Raw genomic sequence first — 18,618 nt, forward strand, 5'->3', positions numbered from 1 at the left:
CAGGTGAACGATGTTTAAGAGAGAAAATGAGACTTTCTGAGAAAAAGTGAAGAGTGCACATTTGGAATCAGGCGTAAGAGAGAAAATAAAACTTCCTGCGAAAATGTGAAGAGTGCAAATTACATATTTGAAATATTTTTTTTTAAAAAAAACAGTAATTAGGAATAGCGGGAATATATATCAAATAAAAAGATTAACTGCTATTTGATACAGTTGATTAGGTGGAACGCAAAAAAAGCCTTCACAGTTTTCCAATGCTTACGGAACTTTTAGTTCACAGACGGCAGGGAAAACTTGCACACGTGGAAGGAAGCAGCAACGGAAGCGAAAATCCACCGGTTTAGAAGTCCAACAGTAGGCAAGGGAAGCAAAAACCAGTGAAAATCAACGATCTTCATTTGTTGAAGCATTTGCATTTGCCATGAAAAAATTACCAACACTGCAGAAGCTGGAGTCTGTCAAAACTTGAATTTACATAAACCCAGCTTTATATATTTAAGTTCCTGCATAACAACTATTATCTCTCTTCATATCTTACAGTATGTACACAAATATGAACTCCACAAGCAAAAAGAACTCTGAATCTGACATAGCAGCTGCTATCAAACAAACCACAGGCTTCTGGTATTATTACATGTGCATCCTGTGATCACCGCGTTTGTTCCCAAGCAGTTCGGATATGGCTTTCACCGGGACAATAATACTCTCGAGCAAAGGATAATAGGAACAGTGTGCAAAGAGTATTGTACACAATACCCGAACTGAGCATCACTTTAAACTAGGTTATCATTGATTTTATTTGCACTGCTTCTCCATTTCTATATCATACGATGAAAGAAGCTGCCTCTGCATCAACAGTCAACTATCAATTTGAGATGGAAACTAGAAAATAATTATGCCCCTGACAAGTAAGACAAGAGGGGAGGAAATGCTCAAGACAAGTAAGGATACACCTTAGGAGGCTGACCTTTATATGCAAAATACTTCTCCCATATGAAACTGATACATCTAATACAACAGCCTAACACTTCCTGAACCCGTACACAAACTTCTTTTAAATCAAGCAAATAATTTTTAAAAAAGCCACTGGGCTGGAATGACACCAGAAAAGCTTATACAGTGATAGTTGGAATATTGACAGACAACGCACCAGAAGGTTCATGCTTCTGGAACAAGTTATCATAAGGAAGTGCAAGTCCCAAGACAAGTGTGAATATTTTGTATAAATACGAGACGTCGTGCTGTAGGAACGAGAACATGACCAAAATGGTCCTTAATGTATGGAAGTTGAATAGATATTTGCTTGGTAAATCTCATTATGGGTAAAAAGGAAGAGTAGTGCATAAATTAGGACACAGAAAGTACCATACGTATGCAAAAACTGAAAACCTTTACTCTAAATCATAAAACTGCCGACTCCTTTGCAAAACATTTGGTTAAGCTTAACTGTGAAAATCACGCTTCACAATGACCAGAAAAGGCTGAAACAGTTAGATCTAAAGAGGGTGCATTAACATAAGAAGTAATTGATCAGTCATCAGAAGTATGGTGCTGTAAAAACAATCACCAGAAAAAAGCTGAAACAGAAAATCAAATCTACTGGAACATGGAAAGAACAAAAGTTTTTGACTGAGTGGGTTACATATAAAAAGCAGTATGTCAGTAAACGGAAACGACGTAAATCTCCAACAGAGATCATAGAGGTCTTCTACCAGTGAGAAGAAAGAGATTCCGAGAATGTGAGACCAGTATTCTTAAAGATGATTTATGCGATACATGTATATATAGCTATCCTAAGATTCTAATGTTCCAAAATTCTACCAATTCCCCCTCCCCAATCTCAAAAACCAACCTCCGCTCTCCAGCCTCCCAACTATCTAACCTCCACATTCGTGCTCTCTTCGCCCTCCTGGGTCAGCACCAAGAGGTAAAAGCAGAAGAACTGCAGTCCTCTGCCTTACCACTCGGCCATGTCACCAAAATGCTACAAATACAAAATACATGAAAACAATAACTGCAGATTTCACTAATTTCAGACCAACCAGCCAAATGGCAAAAGAACCAGAAGAAGCTATATCCAACCGAAAGCTTAAGTAAACATTTAAAAGCCATCAGAAATAAGAATGTGAAAAACACATCGTACTTACATGATGCTCAAAATCAGGGCTCGTAAGGTTGATAGAGAGATTTCTCATCAGCAACAACACCTGCACAAGAATCGAGCAGAAAGTTTATCTAAATCTCAAATTAAATGCTCGAGTCACCAACTCCAATGAGGAGCATACAACTAATCTCTTTTAGATGGTAAACATGATTTTAAGATAACTGAAAACATATATCTACATGTGTATGATATATTTTAAGGGCCAAAGACTTGGGTGGGGTATGGGAAGGGATCAGCGTATTGTGGATTTAGTTATCGGGTGCATTCTATAGTTGAAGACATCCTTTATTGCCATATGCAACAGTGCAAATTCTAATTACCAGATTCAAGTGTTGCTAAATTTCTATTCTTCCTTCAAAGTGTAGCATCCAGATTGAATGCCCACAGGCTAAATACATGTTAACAACACACTATAGCAAGTATTTACTAAGCAAATGAATATTGAACATTATATTTTATGACAATCATAAATTCACTACTCCTACCTTTTGCAGGGAAAGAGCAGGCACTGGCAGGGATACGAAGGAGTAAAGCAGCCCCTATATCTTTCCCCCCATTATCTATCTAAAGAGGAATTACTCGTAGCAATTTGAAGAAATTTTCAACCCATCCTTTCCCTTCCTAAGTCAATGCCAGGAAGAAGACATTAAAATTTGATGAGAAAGGCGTTTGTTGACTAGAGGATGAGAACAAATCCTCCGTGTATGCAGTGACATATAAATTGGAAGAATTAGTCCTTAAGAAAATACAATAATTAAAGATCAGGAGACACCCTCTTTACAGAAGCTTTATCTTTGAAAATACTCCTGAAGACAAAGTTCAAGTTGTATAGGCAAACAAGACAAGAAAGAGGATTAAAGCCACAGGATAATGAAACGGCACAGAATGGAGTGTATACCGTCTCGACATCAATCCGGTCCATTTTTTTCAATTTCTGCAAGTGTCCAGTTACAGCAGGGTCAAATACACTGCCGATGAAATTGTATACTTGAGCAAAGTCTGGCAGAACTGCAGATACAAAAAGAATTTACAGCAGCATTAGTGTAGTAAATATCAAACTAAAGTACCAGCTCTATTTAAAATAACATCTAAATTAGAAGAGAATTTTTATCCTATTTTACGAAGAAAAAAAATTAATTCTGCAGAATGACAGCAATACTATCAATGAATAGAGCAAAGGATAACATTGCATAGGGTAAACCAAATCTAGATCTAGCTAGCATCAAATCAGGCTATGCCAAGAAGTCATCAAATGCAGCAAGGACCATAGCTGCAGATAAAATGTTCTTTTAAAAGAAAATTGCAAAGAAAAAGAAGGTCCAGAAGTCATATTTGGCCATCCAAACTCCAAAGATAAATCACCAACATAGGAGAAAATTCTGGAGAACTGCAAACTACAGTTCAAGAAAAACTATATGTCAGTTTCACCAACAATAATTTTTTTTTTTTTTATGACTAGGGAAACCCGCAACCGCTACCCTTTGGGTGCGCACAGGGTAAAAACCCCACTCCTATGCAATAGCTCGCAAAACCGCATAGGAGAGGTAACCCGCACTAAGCAAGCCTGGTGTGACGAGCTCGACCCAGAAGGCAAACCCCTTGCTTTCACTGGCAAGGGGTTTCGAACTTGAGACCTCCATCATGATTTTCTGGATCACAATTGACAAGAAGCACAAACACACGTAGGGATGCATAAAAATCAGCATGTCAACTTGCTCATTCAGAAGTCAGAATAATAAGGAGGACTTTGCAACTGCAGATTTTTATCAATTAACAAAGAGATATTAAGGCCTGTGATTTTCACAAACAAAATGGAGGGAAAGGTTACAGGTTTAAACAATACGACGCAGTCCACTGGATAAAAGAGAAGGCACTCTTCAATGGGCAAGGAAAAGAGGATAGGATGGTGATAACTTATGTAAATTAGATACAGAGAATATAGCTTAATTGATTTGACAGTGCAAGCATAATAACACTGATTGAAGCTGAGAACTTTAAAAAGAGCTTTATAAGAAGGGAGATGAAGATATTCTGTATATCGACTACAATTGGAATCATGATTTAACTGCAACTTGGCAAGGTCACGTTTTTAAGATTTACTATACAGCTTTATCACCCTTCACAGGAATTAGACTAATGGCAGCGCCCAACAATAGTGGTTGGTGAACAAAACAAGACTTGTCCAATCGCATATTGATTCCTTACCAAGAGTTTCAGCAATTAGATCTTGATTTTTAAGAGAAGCGAACTCTTTTGATTCAACAGGATTGAGATTTCAAAGCTGGAAAAAAAGATTGCAAATAATTTAACAAGAATAAAGGGAAAACGCAAGGCAAAATCCAACTTCTGGGATGTTCTTATCACATGGAAAGATGCTGCTTAACTTCATTCTCTTCCAAGTGTGTCTTCACTTGTCTTGTTACATATATTAAGGTCAATCTACCTTTATGACCTTATCCCATCTCTTTTACTTTCCAATTTGCAATATTTTGGCCAAGTTAAGAACTTAGGGGTGGTTTGGTTGGGAACACCCTAGGGTTAGCTATCCTAGGATAACTTATCCCACCATGGATAACTTATCCCATCACTTTTTCATCAAGAAAATAACTTATCCCATCACTATGATATAAATAGTGGGATAAGTTATCTCAAAAATGGCAACCAAACAAGATACAAAAAATTTATCCCATCACTATTTTTTTTTATTCCTGACACCAAACGACCCCTTAGTGCTACAAGTAGGATTCTTGTGAAACAGGCTTGGATAGAAATTGTTGAGAGGAACATTGTCAAAGTTCTGTGTACAGCTTGTTGTCTAAGCTCCACTTGGTCACTAAGTAACTCTCTTATAATGTATCAAAATGTTCTTATCAACCTTGACCCTTTTCAGTAAAAGAAATTGGATGTGTGTTGTGAAGGTCTCAAAGCAAATCCGCCTTTCTTCTTCCTTGGTCCTTTTTTTTTTTGAGAATTGGTAAACTCTTCTTCCTTAGTCCATTGGAATAACGGAATTGTCCATCATAAACATAGTACACATGCTTTATTACTTTTATGTTTGGTGTAAATAGTAGTAGTTCAAATCTGTGATGTGCACCTAATTCACATATCACACACCCACTCTTACCAATTACTGCTAGACCAAAGCCTGGGTGGTGCAGAACCATAATGGAATGTTATTGTAGGATAATAGTTTCACAGCCCAAATTGTTGTCTAATTTCAAGTCTAAAAGTCAAAATGATAGGCATCTCCAGAATATCGACTTACCTCTCAGTGAGGGTACTTGAGTCCTCTCCATCACCTTAACTGTTGATTTTGATCTTGGAGTGCTTCCATTACTACTGCAGCAACGGTTATTGGTGATTGGCTGACCTGTTTCTCTCACTTTGTCTGTCAGAAGAACAGTCAATTACTTCAGTTCAGAGCCCAAGATGTCATAGAAGTGAGATTACAGTATCTAACCAAAGAGAACCCTTAATAACTAAACCTTTCTTCATTTGTGACAAACTAACTGGTGGCGCAGAGTTGTCAGTCCATGACGGCACAGACACAACAGGGGCTGCATTGCTAGGTAACAAAGAAGAATCAGGCCTTTTTACAATTCCAGGTTCCGGTAATGGAAGGGAAGCTTGAAAAGATGTAGGCACCAGTGAGACAGCTGGAGCTGCTGAGATTTCAGAAAGCAAATTCAATTATTTCCATGTATAGCTGATGTAAATAAAATTAAACCACAAAATAATTCCTACCACTTTTTGTGGCTTTCTGTGGGTAGGGATGAGCAGCTTTTCTTTTTGGCCGAGGAGGAGGAAGATGTTCATTGGTTCCACTTTTCTGGACTTTCAGAAAATATTTCTGAGCATGGCTACGTATCTGCATAAGTGATCAAACTTTTTAAGACACCTCTGAGCACATCTCCAAAGATTGATGTATAAACAAATAAAAGTAATCCATTTGGTGCATTTCTGCTCTATTTGTTTTTAATTTATGATGTGCATAGCTCACACCACAAGATTCAGTTGTGTAACTCAATTTTTTCAGTTTGGGCCGTGAATCGAGCTTTTGTTAGGACATCGTATTTGGTTATTGAGATTCTAATTAATTAACAAACAATATGATCAATTTAAGTTTGAAAGGCTATTGGGTAACAGTGCAACATATAATTGGCTTCCTTGACGAAGATGCAACCTGTGATTCTGCAAAATATATAAGTTTCATCTGAATACCATACTTCTCCAAAGATAACAAATTGAAGGAAAGCTATGCCCAACTTCATAGCTTCTCCAACAGATCAAAGTCAAAATATTGATAAAGACATGACAGAAAAACTTATGGAAATAGGAGGGAAAATGAAATACATGACTGAGTGAGAGAGAGAAAAATCAATTGGTTCTTGTCCCAGCCCAGGGAAGAAAAATAATTAAATAAAGCAGAGGAAAAAAACACAAAAAGAGACATACTAAAACTTCATCATCCATCCTTTTACTTGTGCCATTTCGACACAACAGAAAATCGATTTACATAGATGGGTGAACAGTAAATGTCGTCAGATATAAAAGCAGATGAATAGCTGGAAGGTTCTGAGATACCAGGCCTTTGTTGGTGGCAAATTGGAGAGCTAAAGAAGTGAGAAATTTGCTCCTCATGATATATCTGATCTGCTCATTCCAACAATAAATCTAGCCTACTTTGGATGATATGAATAAGTTGAAGCCAAAGGGAGAAACTAGAAGGAAAAACTAAGGGATGGAAAAGAAAGGCTCACCAAGATAGGAGAGTAGTAGAAGTGGACCCTAACTCTCCCATACACCCATAACTTTTGATTTTCGGTTTGAATGTTGAATTACAAAACAAACCAAATAAACCAAAAATTCTGGGGTAGTCAGTTCCGACTTAAACCAAATAAAGCACATTTCAGAAGCTCATATTAGAAAAAGTTGCTCCCTGTGCGCACCCAAAGGGTAGCGGCTGCGGGTTTCCCTTGTCATAAAAAAAAAATATTAGAAAAAGTTACTTTAGTACTTTGAGTTTTCCAAGTACACAAACACAGTCAAAGGCCACAAAGACTTTAACAAGTGTTTTTTACTATACTAACAATGACTTTTTCTTTCTCAAAAGAAAGTCTTCTTTACTAGACCAGTAGAGGAAACCGAAAATTTCCGATGTGGATTGAAAAGGAAGTTGGAAATGGACATAGATCCTTCTGCCTGTAAGAGTTTTGGCAATATTGTAATGTTTTTTTGTACTTCTTATTTCCCGGTCATTATATAATCCAGATGACAAGTGACTCCACCCGCAGTATAGAAAAGCAAAACCAATTCTAACTTCAAAACAAAAACTCTTGCGGTCTTGCCACAAGTATAAAGAAAAGCACGGACATCCTATCCTAAGCAGTTAACAAGTACTCGAAACAACAAAAATGGCTCTTTAGTCACTTTGCTATCCATTTTACCCACGAAAACTAGCAATTTCAAGGATGATAATTGATCATGTGTGCATCAGCTCCCTATAACTCATACCTGTAGTAACATTCCCACATGCTTATCTTTGTGACACAAACCCCAATCTTGTGATTGAGATTTTTCCACTAGGTTATTCCTCAGTTGTCAACTATATGCCATGTTATATTTGCAAAATGAACAATTAGACAAGAAATAGTTAACTTGTGGTAGTTGCTAGTTAGTCTGTTGTCAAGTCATATAATAGAGAGGGAGAAACCTAAATTTGCCAAATAAAATGATGGTTCAGAGAAAAGAATAGGTACTTAATAAAATGTGCACATTCTAGGCTGACCTTAATATTACCTGAATAACAGTTTTTGATCCGACAAATGCTTCAATTTTTTTCCAGTCACGGTCAAAGCTGTATGTTAACAAAATGAGCAATCAGCACAAGAAAACGTAACTCAAGGAGACATCTTAACGTTCTTTCATTCTAGAACTGAATACAGTGACAATAAACAAAGTGATCATGTTCGGTAAAATGAAGCTATTTCTTCAGCAGAATGAGATCAACAGCTTCCAAAACAATGTTGAGATATAAAAAAAAGTGACTATATAACTCCCTTAAACCTCTAGCAATATAGGGGAAAATTGGCCGACCCCACTAAATTTGGGATTTATAGGTAGTTGAGATATGCGAATTAACACAAGATGCAGAAGAAACAATATGCTGAAGTACACATATTTTGAACTCGTAAAGAAACAAACTTGTATAACAGAAAATCTCAGAAGTCCTTAATTTCATTCGTGAGCAATCTAGTTAACCTAGAAGTATACGAGCAACGACAATGATTAAAAAATATCTTCCCGTCTTTCAACTCAAATTAAACCTTTAGCCCTAAACCACAATGAATTAGCAGTAGAAATTGTTCCTAACTTCAGAACTCACAGCTGAAGAGCTTCGAGGAACTTATCGTGCTCGGGTTCGGTCCAGCTTTCTCGCGACTTGGTAATAGTGTAGGGTTTTCGAATTTTCTTAGACGGGTCATCGGAAGGAGACAACGGGTTGGAGGCGGACGGCGTTGCGGCGGCAGAAGCGGTGGCAGTTGGGTTGGAGAAGGAGCCGAGATTAGGAAGGGCCATGACCATCCGATTCTAGTAGAAAAAAATGTGGGTGGGTTCATGTGATGTTTTGTGTCTGCCAACCTGCCAAACATAAAATGTTGATGATTTCAATTTTTCTTTATCCTCTTTTTTATATATATATATATATTTTTTTTTTTTCTTTTTGTCTTTTGGCAAATAAAAACAAATACATGAAACAAAATTAATTTATTTTAGCTTATAAAAATAATTAATTACATATTGTCAAGAGTTGAAATAATTTGTAAAAGTAGGAAATTATTACAAAGTAAAAGTGTATATTAGGAGGAAATGTTGAAAGTAGGTAAGTACCGATAAATTTTTTAAGTACTTTAATAAATAAATAATGTGTTAAAGATAAGTCTTCTTTCTTCTAAAATAATTTAAAATATGAGTTATAAAAAAATTTCAAAAATCTAAATGTGCTATGAAAGAATTAGCTTGTCATGTTTATTACTTTAGACATAAATCTTTTATTACATTATAATGTTTACTCCCATACTTTCTTCTATCACTTTTCATACAATTATCATAATTAATATCGTATTTATAATAAATTTATTAATGCTTATATAACATTATTCGTAGATCTCTTGAAATAATAAAATAAGTTTTTATTTCTTATCTCTTTATTTTGTTATTTTCATGTTTTGATTATTGCACTAACTTTTTAGATTAATTTTATCACATATTACTTGTCAAGCTGGCCAAAATTTCGTTGATGTTATGCTTTGTTAAATGCGATCATTTTTGTTGTATCTTTTTTTTATTATTATTAATTAGTTTATTCAAAAGGTGAATCTCAATCAACTTTTGCTTATTATTAGGCTTATGATTAAGGAAAAAGACAGTCTATTCAAGTATAATTATATTAACTAGACAAAATATTGAGTTAATGACTCCGTAATTGTAATAATAAAATATTATGTTTAAGTCTCAGTGATTTTTAAATTAAAACGCCTTCATATGGTAAAATGTTGACTTTAAGTTTTAATGCACAATAGTAATACTAAAATAATTATCAAAGTAAAATAATATATTTTTGTTTGAAAAGTCATGATCCATGTTCTACCAAATTTGCTCCATTTTCATGAGTAAATGTGATAGTAGTATATACTAAGTCTGAAAAATGATAAAATAATTATTTTGATTAAACAATGACACTGACACGGCAAATGACAAAATAATGATTACCATCATGTATAAATAAAAGGAAGAACATTATGTTGTTCTCCAAATGATCCTTCGAATGGTGAAGATAGATATTATGATTTGGTATAAAAGGTTATTTGCGAAGCAAAATTCGTGAACTTAATTTTATAAATTTATAAATCTTATATTGATTTTTTTAAAATAGATATTTAACATAAATCATAACAATAATCTTTGAAATTATTCCTTCAGTAAATATGATCAAAATTATAAATTGAGATTGAATAGAAATTGTCTTAAATTTGCCTTTCTTCAACTCAATGACTAAAATATACTCTATTCACTTATTAAATCTAAAATACCTTCCAACCTAAAAAAAGAATAATCCAATTTTGTAATCTTTCTACCTAAAAATATGTCTTATCAAATATGAGATAGTAGTTAATATATCCGTTTTTTGTGCAATTTTAAAATAACTTAATAGAATTGATAAATAAATATTTTTTTATCCAAAAAAAAATTCCTTTTATCCTTTAAATTCAAATAAAATATGCCTCCATATTTAAATCTATTATACTAATATTAGCATGTTAGTTGAGTCAATTCCCTAAATAATCACTCAAGTTTAAGAATTTGCCATGAAATATTTCATTTAGGATCAAAATATTACGTAACTATCACTATATTTCTTCACATATACTTGACACTTCAACAGTTTCACTCTCTCCTAGTTGTAATGTCATGTCATTGAAACCTTTTTCTTAAATGATAGACTTATTTAATTCATCAAATTCATTTAACTAAAATAATGATCTTATTATTTATATATATATATATATATATATATATATATATTAGTTTATTAAGAATAAATTTTCATATTTAAGAATCTTTTATCATTATTTTTTCTTTATTTTTTTATGCTATGAAGAACATTTTTTAAAAACTTACCATAATGTCATCAATTTTGAATAACACATATATTCAAAAATATTGAATTACTTGTGAATGTCAATATATATCAATTAATCATACATTATATAACGGATTAATAATATTAAAGGTCTATTAATTATTAAAAAATATTTAATTAGGTGTTTGAAATCGTATATACACTTACAATGTCCTTTTTGAAAGAAAAAAAAAAGAAGAAAGAAAATAGAAAGTGAATAATATTTATATTAGAAAATAAAATTTTGATCTTGATTTCTCAATATATTAATCTCGTATAAAATGTATAGGCAATTCAATTAATTATTACTTATATTTCATGAACTTGGGTTGAGATAAGAATATATATCGGTGTTTAATTATTATGAGAAGTTAGAATATAATATAATATAGAATAAAAGAATAAAAATAAAAATTAAATTTAAAAAAGTTTAAATGATAATTATCTCTTTCTTACCAACCTTTTTTTGTCAACATTACAAATTTATTTGAATACTTTTATGAAAAAATTGCTTTAAATTTTCAAATAATTTACCTAAGAATTTTAAAAATTGCTTGGTAATAATTTCACCTAGAGATTTTTTTCATTGAATTTTGTTTGATAAAAATATATAAAGGAATTAGATTTTTTTTATTTTTTTTATAATCTTCATAAATTCTCATATAATTTATATATTTGTTTTGTATTAGAGACATAAGTTTAATGAAGTAGGTCTATTATTTTTAAAAATAATAATTTAATGACATGACATATTAACTAGAATAGAAGGAGACTTTTGAGGTGTTTAGTTGTCACGACCCAAATCCGGGCCGCGACTGGCACCCTCACTTACCCTCCTATGTGAGCGAACCAACCAATCTAAACCTTAACATTTCAATGTAACATCAACAGAAAATAATGCGGAAGACTTAAACTCATTAATAAAAACCAATTCAATAACTATCAATATTCAACATCTATTATTCCCAAAACCTGGAAGTCATCATCACAAGAACATCTACTTTAAACTACTAATTCTAAGAGTTTCTAAAAGCTAAAAATACATAAGAAGCTAGTCCATGCCGGAGGTTCAAGGCATCAAGACATGAAGGAGAAGATCCAGTCCAAGCTAGACGCGTTAGCTCACCCTGAAGATCCGATGTGACGAAGACTGGCTTGAGTTACTGTTGAGTCGAAGATGACGGCACGTTTGCTGCACTCCACAAATAACAAGAAGAAAAACATAAAAGTAGGGGTCAATACAAACCACGGGTACTGAGTAGATATCATCGGTCAACTCAAAATAGGGAACAGTATGTACTAAGCAATATCATAAAATCAACTAATATCCTTAACATGCAGCATTTATAGTTACCATAACCCTTGGTTACAACACCAAGCACATCAATGAGGACTCACACCTCCTCATCACACTCATTTGGGAATTTAGTTCATTAGATTGGATATATTATCATATTTCAAGATTCATTATCTTTATTCCCCTCGTGTCGGTACGTGACACTCCGCTCCTCAATATACTATCCTGGTACCGGAACGTGGCACCCGATCCATATTCTATCCTGGTGTCGGAACGTGACACTCCGATCCTCATATACTATCCTGGTACCGGAACGTGGCACCCGATCCATATTCTATCCTGGTGTCGGAACGTGACACCCGATCCATATTCTATCCTGGTACCGGAACGTGGCACCCGATCCATATTCTATCCTGGTGTCGGAACGTGACACCCGATCCATATTCTATCCTGGTACCGGAACGTGGCACCCGATCCCCTAATCTCACTACTTTCATTCATCAAGCCTTCTTTCATACCAAGGCATCATCATTATCAAAGTATATTAGGGTTTCTTTTCAAGATTTGGGATTCAATAGCTTCATCATGCTTATTTATTCATAATTACATAATCACATAATTCATGCAAGCATACAATTAAGCATATAGAAGGGTTTACAATACTACTAACACATATCATTCACTATTAAGAGTTTACTACGAATAGCATGAAATAACCATAACCTACCTCCACCGAAGAATTGAAATCAAGCAAGTTAATCCTCAAAGCTTGGTGTTTTCCTCTTCTTCTCGATCGTTTCTCTCTCTCCCTTCTTGTTCTTTCTATTTTCCTATTCAAACCCTCTTTCTTTTACCCTAATTAGTATATAATTAAGAATAAAAGATGGCAATAATACCCCACTAATTAACTTAGGGTTACCTCTTTTAACCCCCAAGAATTTGAGTTATTAATATAAACCCACGAAATCTATAATTAAGGAAAGAATAGTCCCAAAACGTCCTTTAAAACGTGTAAGGAAATCCGATTCTGCCTGGGATTTGCGCAACCTGTGACGGGCCGTCGTGTCTGTGACGGGCCGTCGTGTCTGCGACGGTCCGTCTTGCAGGTCGTCGCAAAGTTCAGAGAATGGATTTTCACTGAAGTCTCCGTGACGGTCCGTCATGCCCGTGACGGTCCGTCCTGCCATTCCGTCACGAAGTTCAGAGAGTCGATTTCAGCACCCAAATTTCAGAATTTCTAAGTGTTTTGGGACGAGACACCCTCGACGGTCCGTCGTGCCCATGACGTTCCGTCGTGGGGTCCGTCGCTTCTGCCAGTTTTTTCAGAATTGAAGTCTGTTGCTCAAAACGACTAAACGGGTCGTTACATTAGTCTATTTTTTCTTTAATATTATTCACTTTCTATTTATTCAAAAAAAAAATTGTAAGCATGAATTTCAAAATACACAATTTATATTATTGTAATAGTTAATAAACCTTTAATGTTATTAATTCTTTGTACAATTTATGATTAATTGATGTAAGTTAGCATTCATGAGTGATTTGTATATTAATATTTATTTTTTTGAATATGCGTTTTTAAGTATTTAAAATTGATGATATTATAGTACGTCTTAAAAACTTATTCTTCATAACATAAAAAAAGTTTAATTATGATAAAAAATTCTTAAGTATGAAAATTATTCTAAATATACTAATTTATTTTATTTTTTAAAATATAATATGATAATTATTTTAGTTAAATGAACTTAATGAATTTAATTAGTCTATTATTAAAAACGACTTTAATGACATGTCATGTCAACTAGGAGAGAATCAGTCTTTTGAAGTATAAAAGTACATTTGGAGGAAAATAGTGATAGTTGAGTGATATTTTGGTTCAAAATGAAGCATAAATGATATTTCAAATCAATTCCCTTAAGTTAGGTGACCATTTAGGAAATTGACTCCGTTTCACAAAAAATTGTCTAGTTTGACTTGGCATAGAGTTTAAGAAAATAAAGAAGACTTTTGATCATGTGGTCCTAAATTAAAGTTATGTCAAATGTACAAAATTATCTTTTAATCTTGCGGCCTTAAACATGTCACGTGGAAAGTTATACCCGAAGAGAAATAGGTCATTCTTTTTTGGGAAAAGGCTCAAATATGCCATCGAACTTTCAGAAAAGGCTCATTTATGCAATTAGTTAAAAGTTTGGTTCATTTATGCCATTACCGTTAAAGAAAGGCTCATTCATGCCATTATTTTTTAACGATGGTTTGTAACGACCCTTTTGGTCGTTTTGAGAGCTAAAGCCTTGTTTCATAAAATATTTTCCGTTAGATTCTAAATGGGTATTTTGAACTATTTCATAATTGTAATTATGAAATTAGTGGGGTAATTTTAAAAAATTTATTTAGTTATATACACTCTTACGTGAACAACTACTTCATTTCGGGTGTGATTTAGAGTATGATTCATTTTTTTTACGTCCACACGTGTTTTCACATCTATGGATTGATTTCTAGTGGTGAATCAGATGTAAAGATCCTCTTGTGTCCTCTTGATAGGGTAGGATCTTTGGGCAAACTTGATATTTTAGTTATGATAGAATTGGTGTTGATTGAAATAACTAAAGTATATCAGTAGTTCTATACGCACAAACTTGCTTATGAGAATCTATATAAGAGCTGCTATGAAGAGTTACAGTTGCCTATGAGTAATGTTAGAGGTTCTGCATTTTGAAGTGTATTGCTTGTTGGTGTTTACTTGATATTATTCTTCCTTGGGTTATATATGTTGATTCTCTCTTGATGAGAAAATCGATGTCTAAAGCTAATATTTTCATCACTTAAGCTTGTGATGAGATTGTGTTGTGAAAAGAAAATCCTGATAAGATCTGCGATGTTTTTTTTTTTTTGCATTATGAGTGTGTGGTAGTTGGTTAAAGTCCACTTCTGGTTGTACCCACTTTTGATTCAAAATTTTATCGTGATTATGTTAGATATTTGTTCAGATGGTGGTGTCAAGGTTTAGTTGGAGAATAGATCAGTTGAAAAGTCCATAATTAGAAATAGTTTTGTTGTTAGATGAGTTTACATACAATAATAAATATCCCTAGAGTAATGAGATGGACCCATTTAAAGCATTGTGTGGGAGGAGGTGTAGATCTTCAATTGATTGGTGTAATTCTTTTGATATAAGACCACAGGTACTACTATTTTGAATGATTTTTTTTTAGACAACTACCCTTTCATGCCTTGCCTTCCTTTGATCGTTCGAGGACGGACGATGGATAAATTGGTATCTATTGTAACGACCCTTTTGGTAGTTTTGAGAGCTAAAGCCTTGTTTCATAAAATATTTTTCGTTAGATTCTAAATGGGTATTTTGAACTATTTCATAATTGTAATTATGAAATTAGTGGGATAATTTTAAAAAATTTATTTAGTTAGTGGGTAGACAAAATAATATTAAAACTAATAGTAGGTCACTTTTACTATTTTTTATACTTAGTCTTATATAATAATTAGGGTAACAAATAATTTGTAAAGAGAAGAAAAGAGGGGAAACGAAGAAAAGCGGGTGGAACGAAGAAAAATCACGGCGACATCAACAGAGCAACGTGCATATTTTTTTGGGTATGTTTTCTGATATGATCAACTACTAAAATTTTAAATAGTAATGCATGTGTGCCACTGGTCTCGTGACCAGTGGCTTCCATTGTTAGTGTTAGTGGGAATCTAGGAAATTAATTACAATAGGTTAAGGGAATTAGGTAGTATTATAAAGTAAACTCATTACAAGGAATTGAAGCTATAGTTTGTTGCCATGTGTGGACTTTTTCTTTTATTTTATTTTTAACAAATGGTAAAAAATAGTTTATGGCATAGTATTGATCAAAAACTAAATGTGCAGATTTAACGTGAGGACTGCCACTGGTTTCGACACCAGTGGCTTTAGGATGGGATATTATAACTTATTTTAATTATTATTTAATAAACTAAAGTTTGATATATTGAGATAGGTAATTAAATATTTGGTGTATTATACTGTTTAAATTTCATTAAATTTGTGGTAATTGGAGAAATTAAGACTTACCATTAGGCTTAAACTTTAAGAGATTGATTATAGAATTAGGTGAATTGATGGTTATAGGCAGGACACAGAATAATCAGAATTTTTATGACCTTATATATATATATATATATATATATATATATATATATATATATATATTTGATAGATTGGAAGGGTTCGGAGGCAATAAGGAAAGGAAAGACATTGGAGAAGTAGTTGCTTGACTTCGATTCTTCGGTGGAGGTAGGTTATGGTTTATGCTATTTCATAGTAAACTCTAAATAGCGATTGATATGTATTGGGTGGTATTGTAAAGTCTTCTATATGCTTAATTGTGTTGTTGTATGTTGTTATTATATAAATGGTGATGGTTTATAATGATGATATTGTGGAATCTTAAAAACCTTAAATCCACCCTATTAATGATGACGGCTTGACATAAAAGAAGGCTTGATGAACTAAAAGAATGAGGTTAATGGATCGGGTGTCATGAACCGACACGTAGTATTAGGGGACCGGGTGTCACGAATCGACACATAGTATTAGGGGATCGGGTGTCACGAACCGACACATAGTATTAGGGGATCGGGTGTCACGAACCAACACATAGTATTAGGGGATCGGGTGTCACGAACCGACACATAGTATTAGGGGATCGGGTGTCACGAACCGACACATAGTATTAGGGGATTGGGTGTCACGAACCGACACATAGTATTAGGGGATCGGGTGTCACGAACCGACACATAGTATTAGTGGATCGGGTGTCACGAACCGACACATAGTATTAGGGGATCGGGTGTCACGAACCGACACATAGTATTAGGGGATTGGGTGTCACGAACCGACACATAGTATTAGTGGATCGGGTGTCACGAACAGACACATAGTATTAGTGGATCGGGTGTCACGAACCGATACATAGTATTAGTGGATCGGGTGTCACGAACCGACACATAGTATTAGGGGATCGGGTGTCACGAACCGACACATAGTATTAGGGGATCGGGTGTCACGAACCGACACATAGTATTAGGGGATCGGGTGTCACGAACCGACACATAGTATTAGTGGATCGGGTGTCACGAACCGACACATAGTATTAGGGGATCGGGTGTTACGAACCGACACATAGTATTAGGGGATCGGGTGTCACGAACCGACACATAGTATTAGTGGATCGGGTGTCACGAACCGAAACGTAGTATTAGGGTATCGGAGTGTCACGTTCCGACACAAGAGAAATAAAGAGAATGAATCTTGAATTATCTTAATATACTAAAAACTTAAAGAACCTTTTCCCAAATGAGTATGGTATGGAGGCTTGAGTCCTCATGGGTGTACTTGGCGTTATTATCAATGATTCTTGTACTTGTTGCTGCTACCTGTTGAGTATTGTAGCTGATTTTATGATATTATCTGACATATTTTGCTTTCTATTTTGAGTTGGCCGATGATATCTACTCAGTACTTGTGCTTGTACTGACCCCTACTTGTATGTTTCTTTCTTTGTTATTTGTGGAGTGCAGCAAACGTACCGTCGTCTTCAACTCAACCGCAACTCTAGCCAGTCTTCACCACGTCAGATTTCAGGGTGAGCTATTGTTCCTAGCTCGGACTGGATTCTCTCTCATTCATGTCTTGATGTCCTTGAAGTTCGGACATGGACTATCTCTTGTATTTGTTTTAGCTTCCTAGACATTCTTAGATTTAGTAATTTGAGGATAGCTGTTCTTGTGATGATGACTTCCAGATTTTGGGGAATGATAAGTATTGAATTTTAGAAGTTATTAATTGATTTCGTTAATGAGTTTTAAGTCTTCCGCATTATATTCTGGTTATTATGGTAGAAATGTTGGGGTTTAGATTGGTTGGTTCGCTCACATAGTAGGATAAGTGTGGGTGCCACTCGCGACTCGTTTTGGATCGTGACAGGTTTTGCAAAACCATTTTTTGACAAGTGGCCAATTATAATTCGGTCACGTCATCAATTTTTTTTTAAATATAATTCTGAAAATAAAATAGAATTAACTTTTTGTTTTTTTCATTAAACAAATTGATGACGTGGCCGAATTATAATTGGTTGCATCATCAATTTTTTTTAATAAAAGAAATTTAAAAAATTAATTCATTTAAAAAAAATAATAATGTGCCGAATTATAATTAGCCACGTGTCAAAAATGGTTTTGCAAAACCACCGTTAAAAAATAATAGCGTAAATGAGCCTTTTTTTTAACGGCAATGACATAAATGAGCCAAACTTTTAACTGATGGCATTAATGAGCCTTTTATGAAAGTTCAGTGACATATTTGAGCATTTTTCCTTCTTTTTTAAACAAATTAAAAAAGAAAAATATTTTTTTTCCTCATTACTTAACAATTTAAACTTTAAAAAAATACAGTAATTTTTTATA

The 18,618-nt window shown here is 34.0% G+C and overlaps 1 protein-coding gene and 1 long non-coding RNA gene across 6 annotated transcripts; one reads left to right on the forward strand and one right to left on the reverse strand.

Annotated features, from left to right (window-relative positions):
• Positions 1-67: 67 nt before the first annotated feature.
• LOC101259846 (protein REVEILLE 6) lies at positions 68-8,835 on the reverse strand. Of its 5 annotated transcripts, none has more exons than XM_069299137.1 (8): positions 8,550-8,835; positions 7,964-8,021; positions 5,909-6,032; positions 5,650-5,826; positions 5,430-5,552; positions 3,063-3,172; positions 2,148-2,207; positions 68-862 (listed from the first exon to the last, which is right to left on the reverse strand). In XM_069299137.1, the coding sequence occupies exons 1-8, from the start codon at positions 8,747-8,749 to the stop codon at positions 824-826; spliced, it is 891 nt and encodes a 296-aa protein (XP_069155238.1). In that variant the 5' UTR covers positions 8,750-8,835; the 3' UTR covers positions 68-823. The 5 variants fall into 5 exon arrangements, with proteins under 5 accessions (XP_069155238.1, XP_004240716.1, XP_010321985.1 ...); XM_004240668.5 differs by having other exon boundaries at positions 68-846; positions 5,650-5,829; XM_010323683.4 differs by having other exon boundaries at positions 5,650-5,829.
• Positions 8,836-15,674: 6,839 nt separating this feature from the next.
• LOC138349041 (uncharacterized) lies at positions 15,675-18,021 on the forward strand. Its single transcript, XR_011221573.1, has 2 exons — positions 15,675-15,765; positions 17,734-18,021. It is a non-coding gene; the product is annotated as an uncharacterized lncRNA (long non-coding RNA).
• The last annotated feature ends 597 nt before the right edge of the window (positions 18,022-18,618 follow it).

The sequence above is a fragment of the Solanum lycopersicum genome, chromosome 6 (genome assembly GCF_036512215.1).
Source record: "Solanum lycopersicum chromosome 6, SLM_r2.1".
Classification (NCBI taxonomy): domain Eukaryota; kingdom Viridiplantae; phylum Streptophyta; class Magnoliopsida; order Solanales; family Solanaceae; genus Solanum; species Solanum lycopersicum.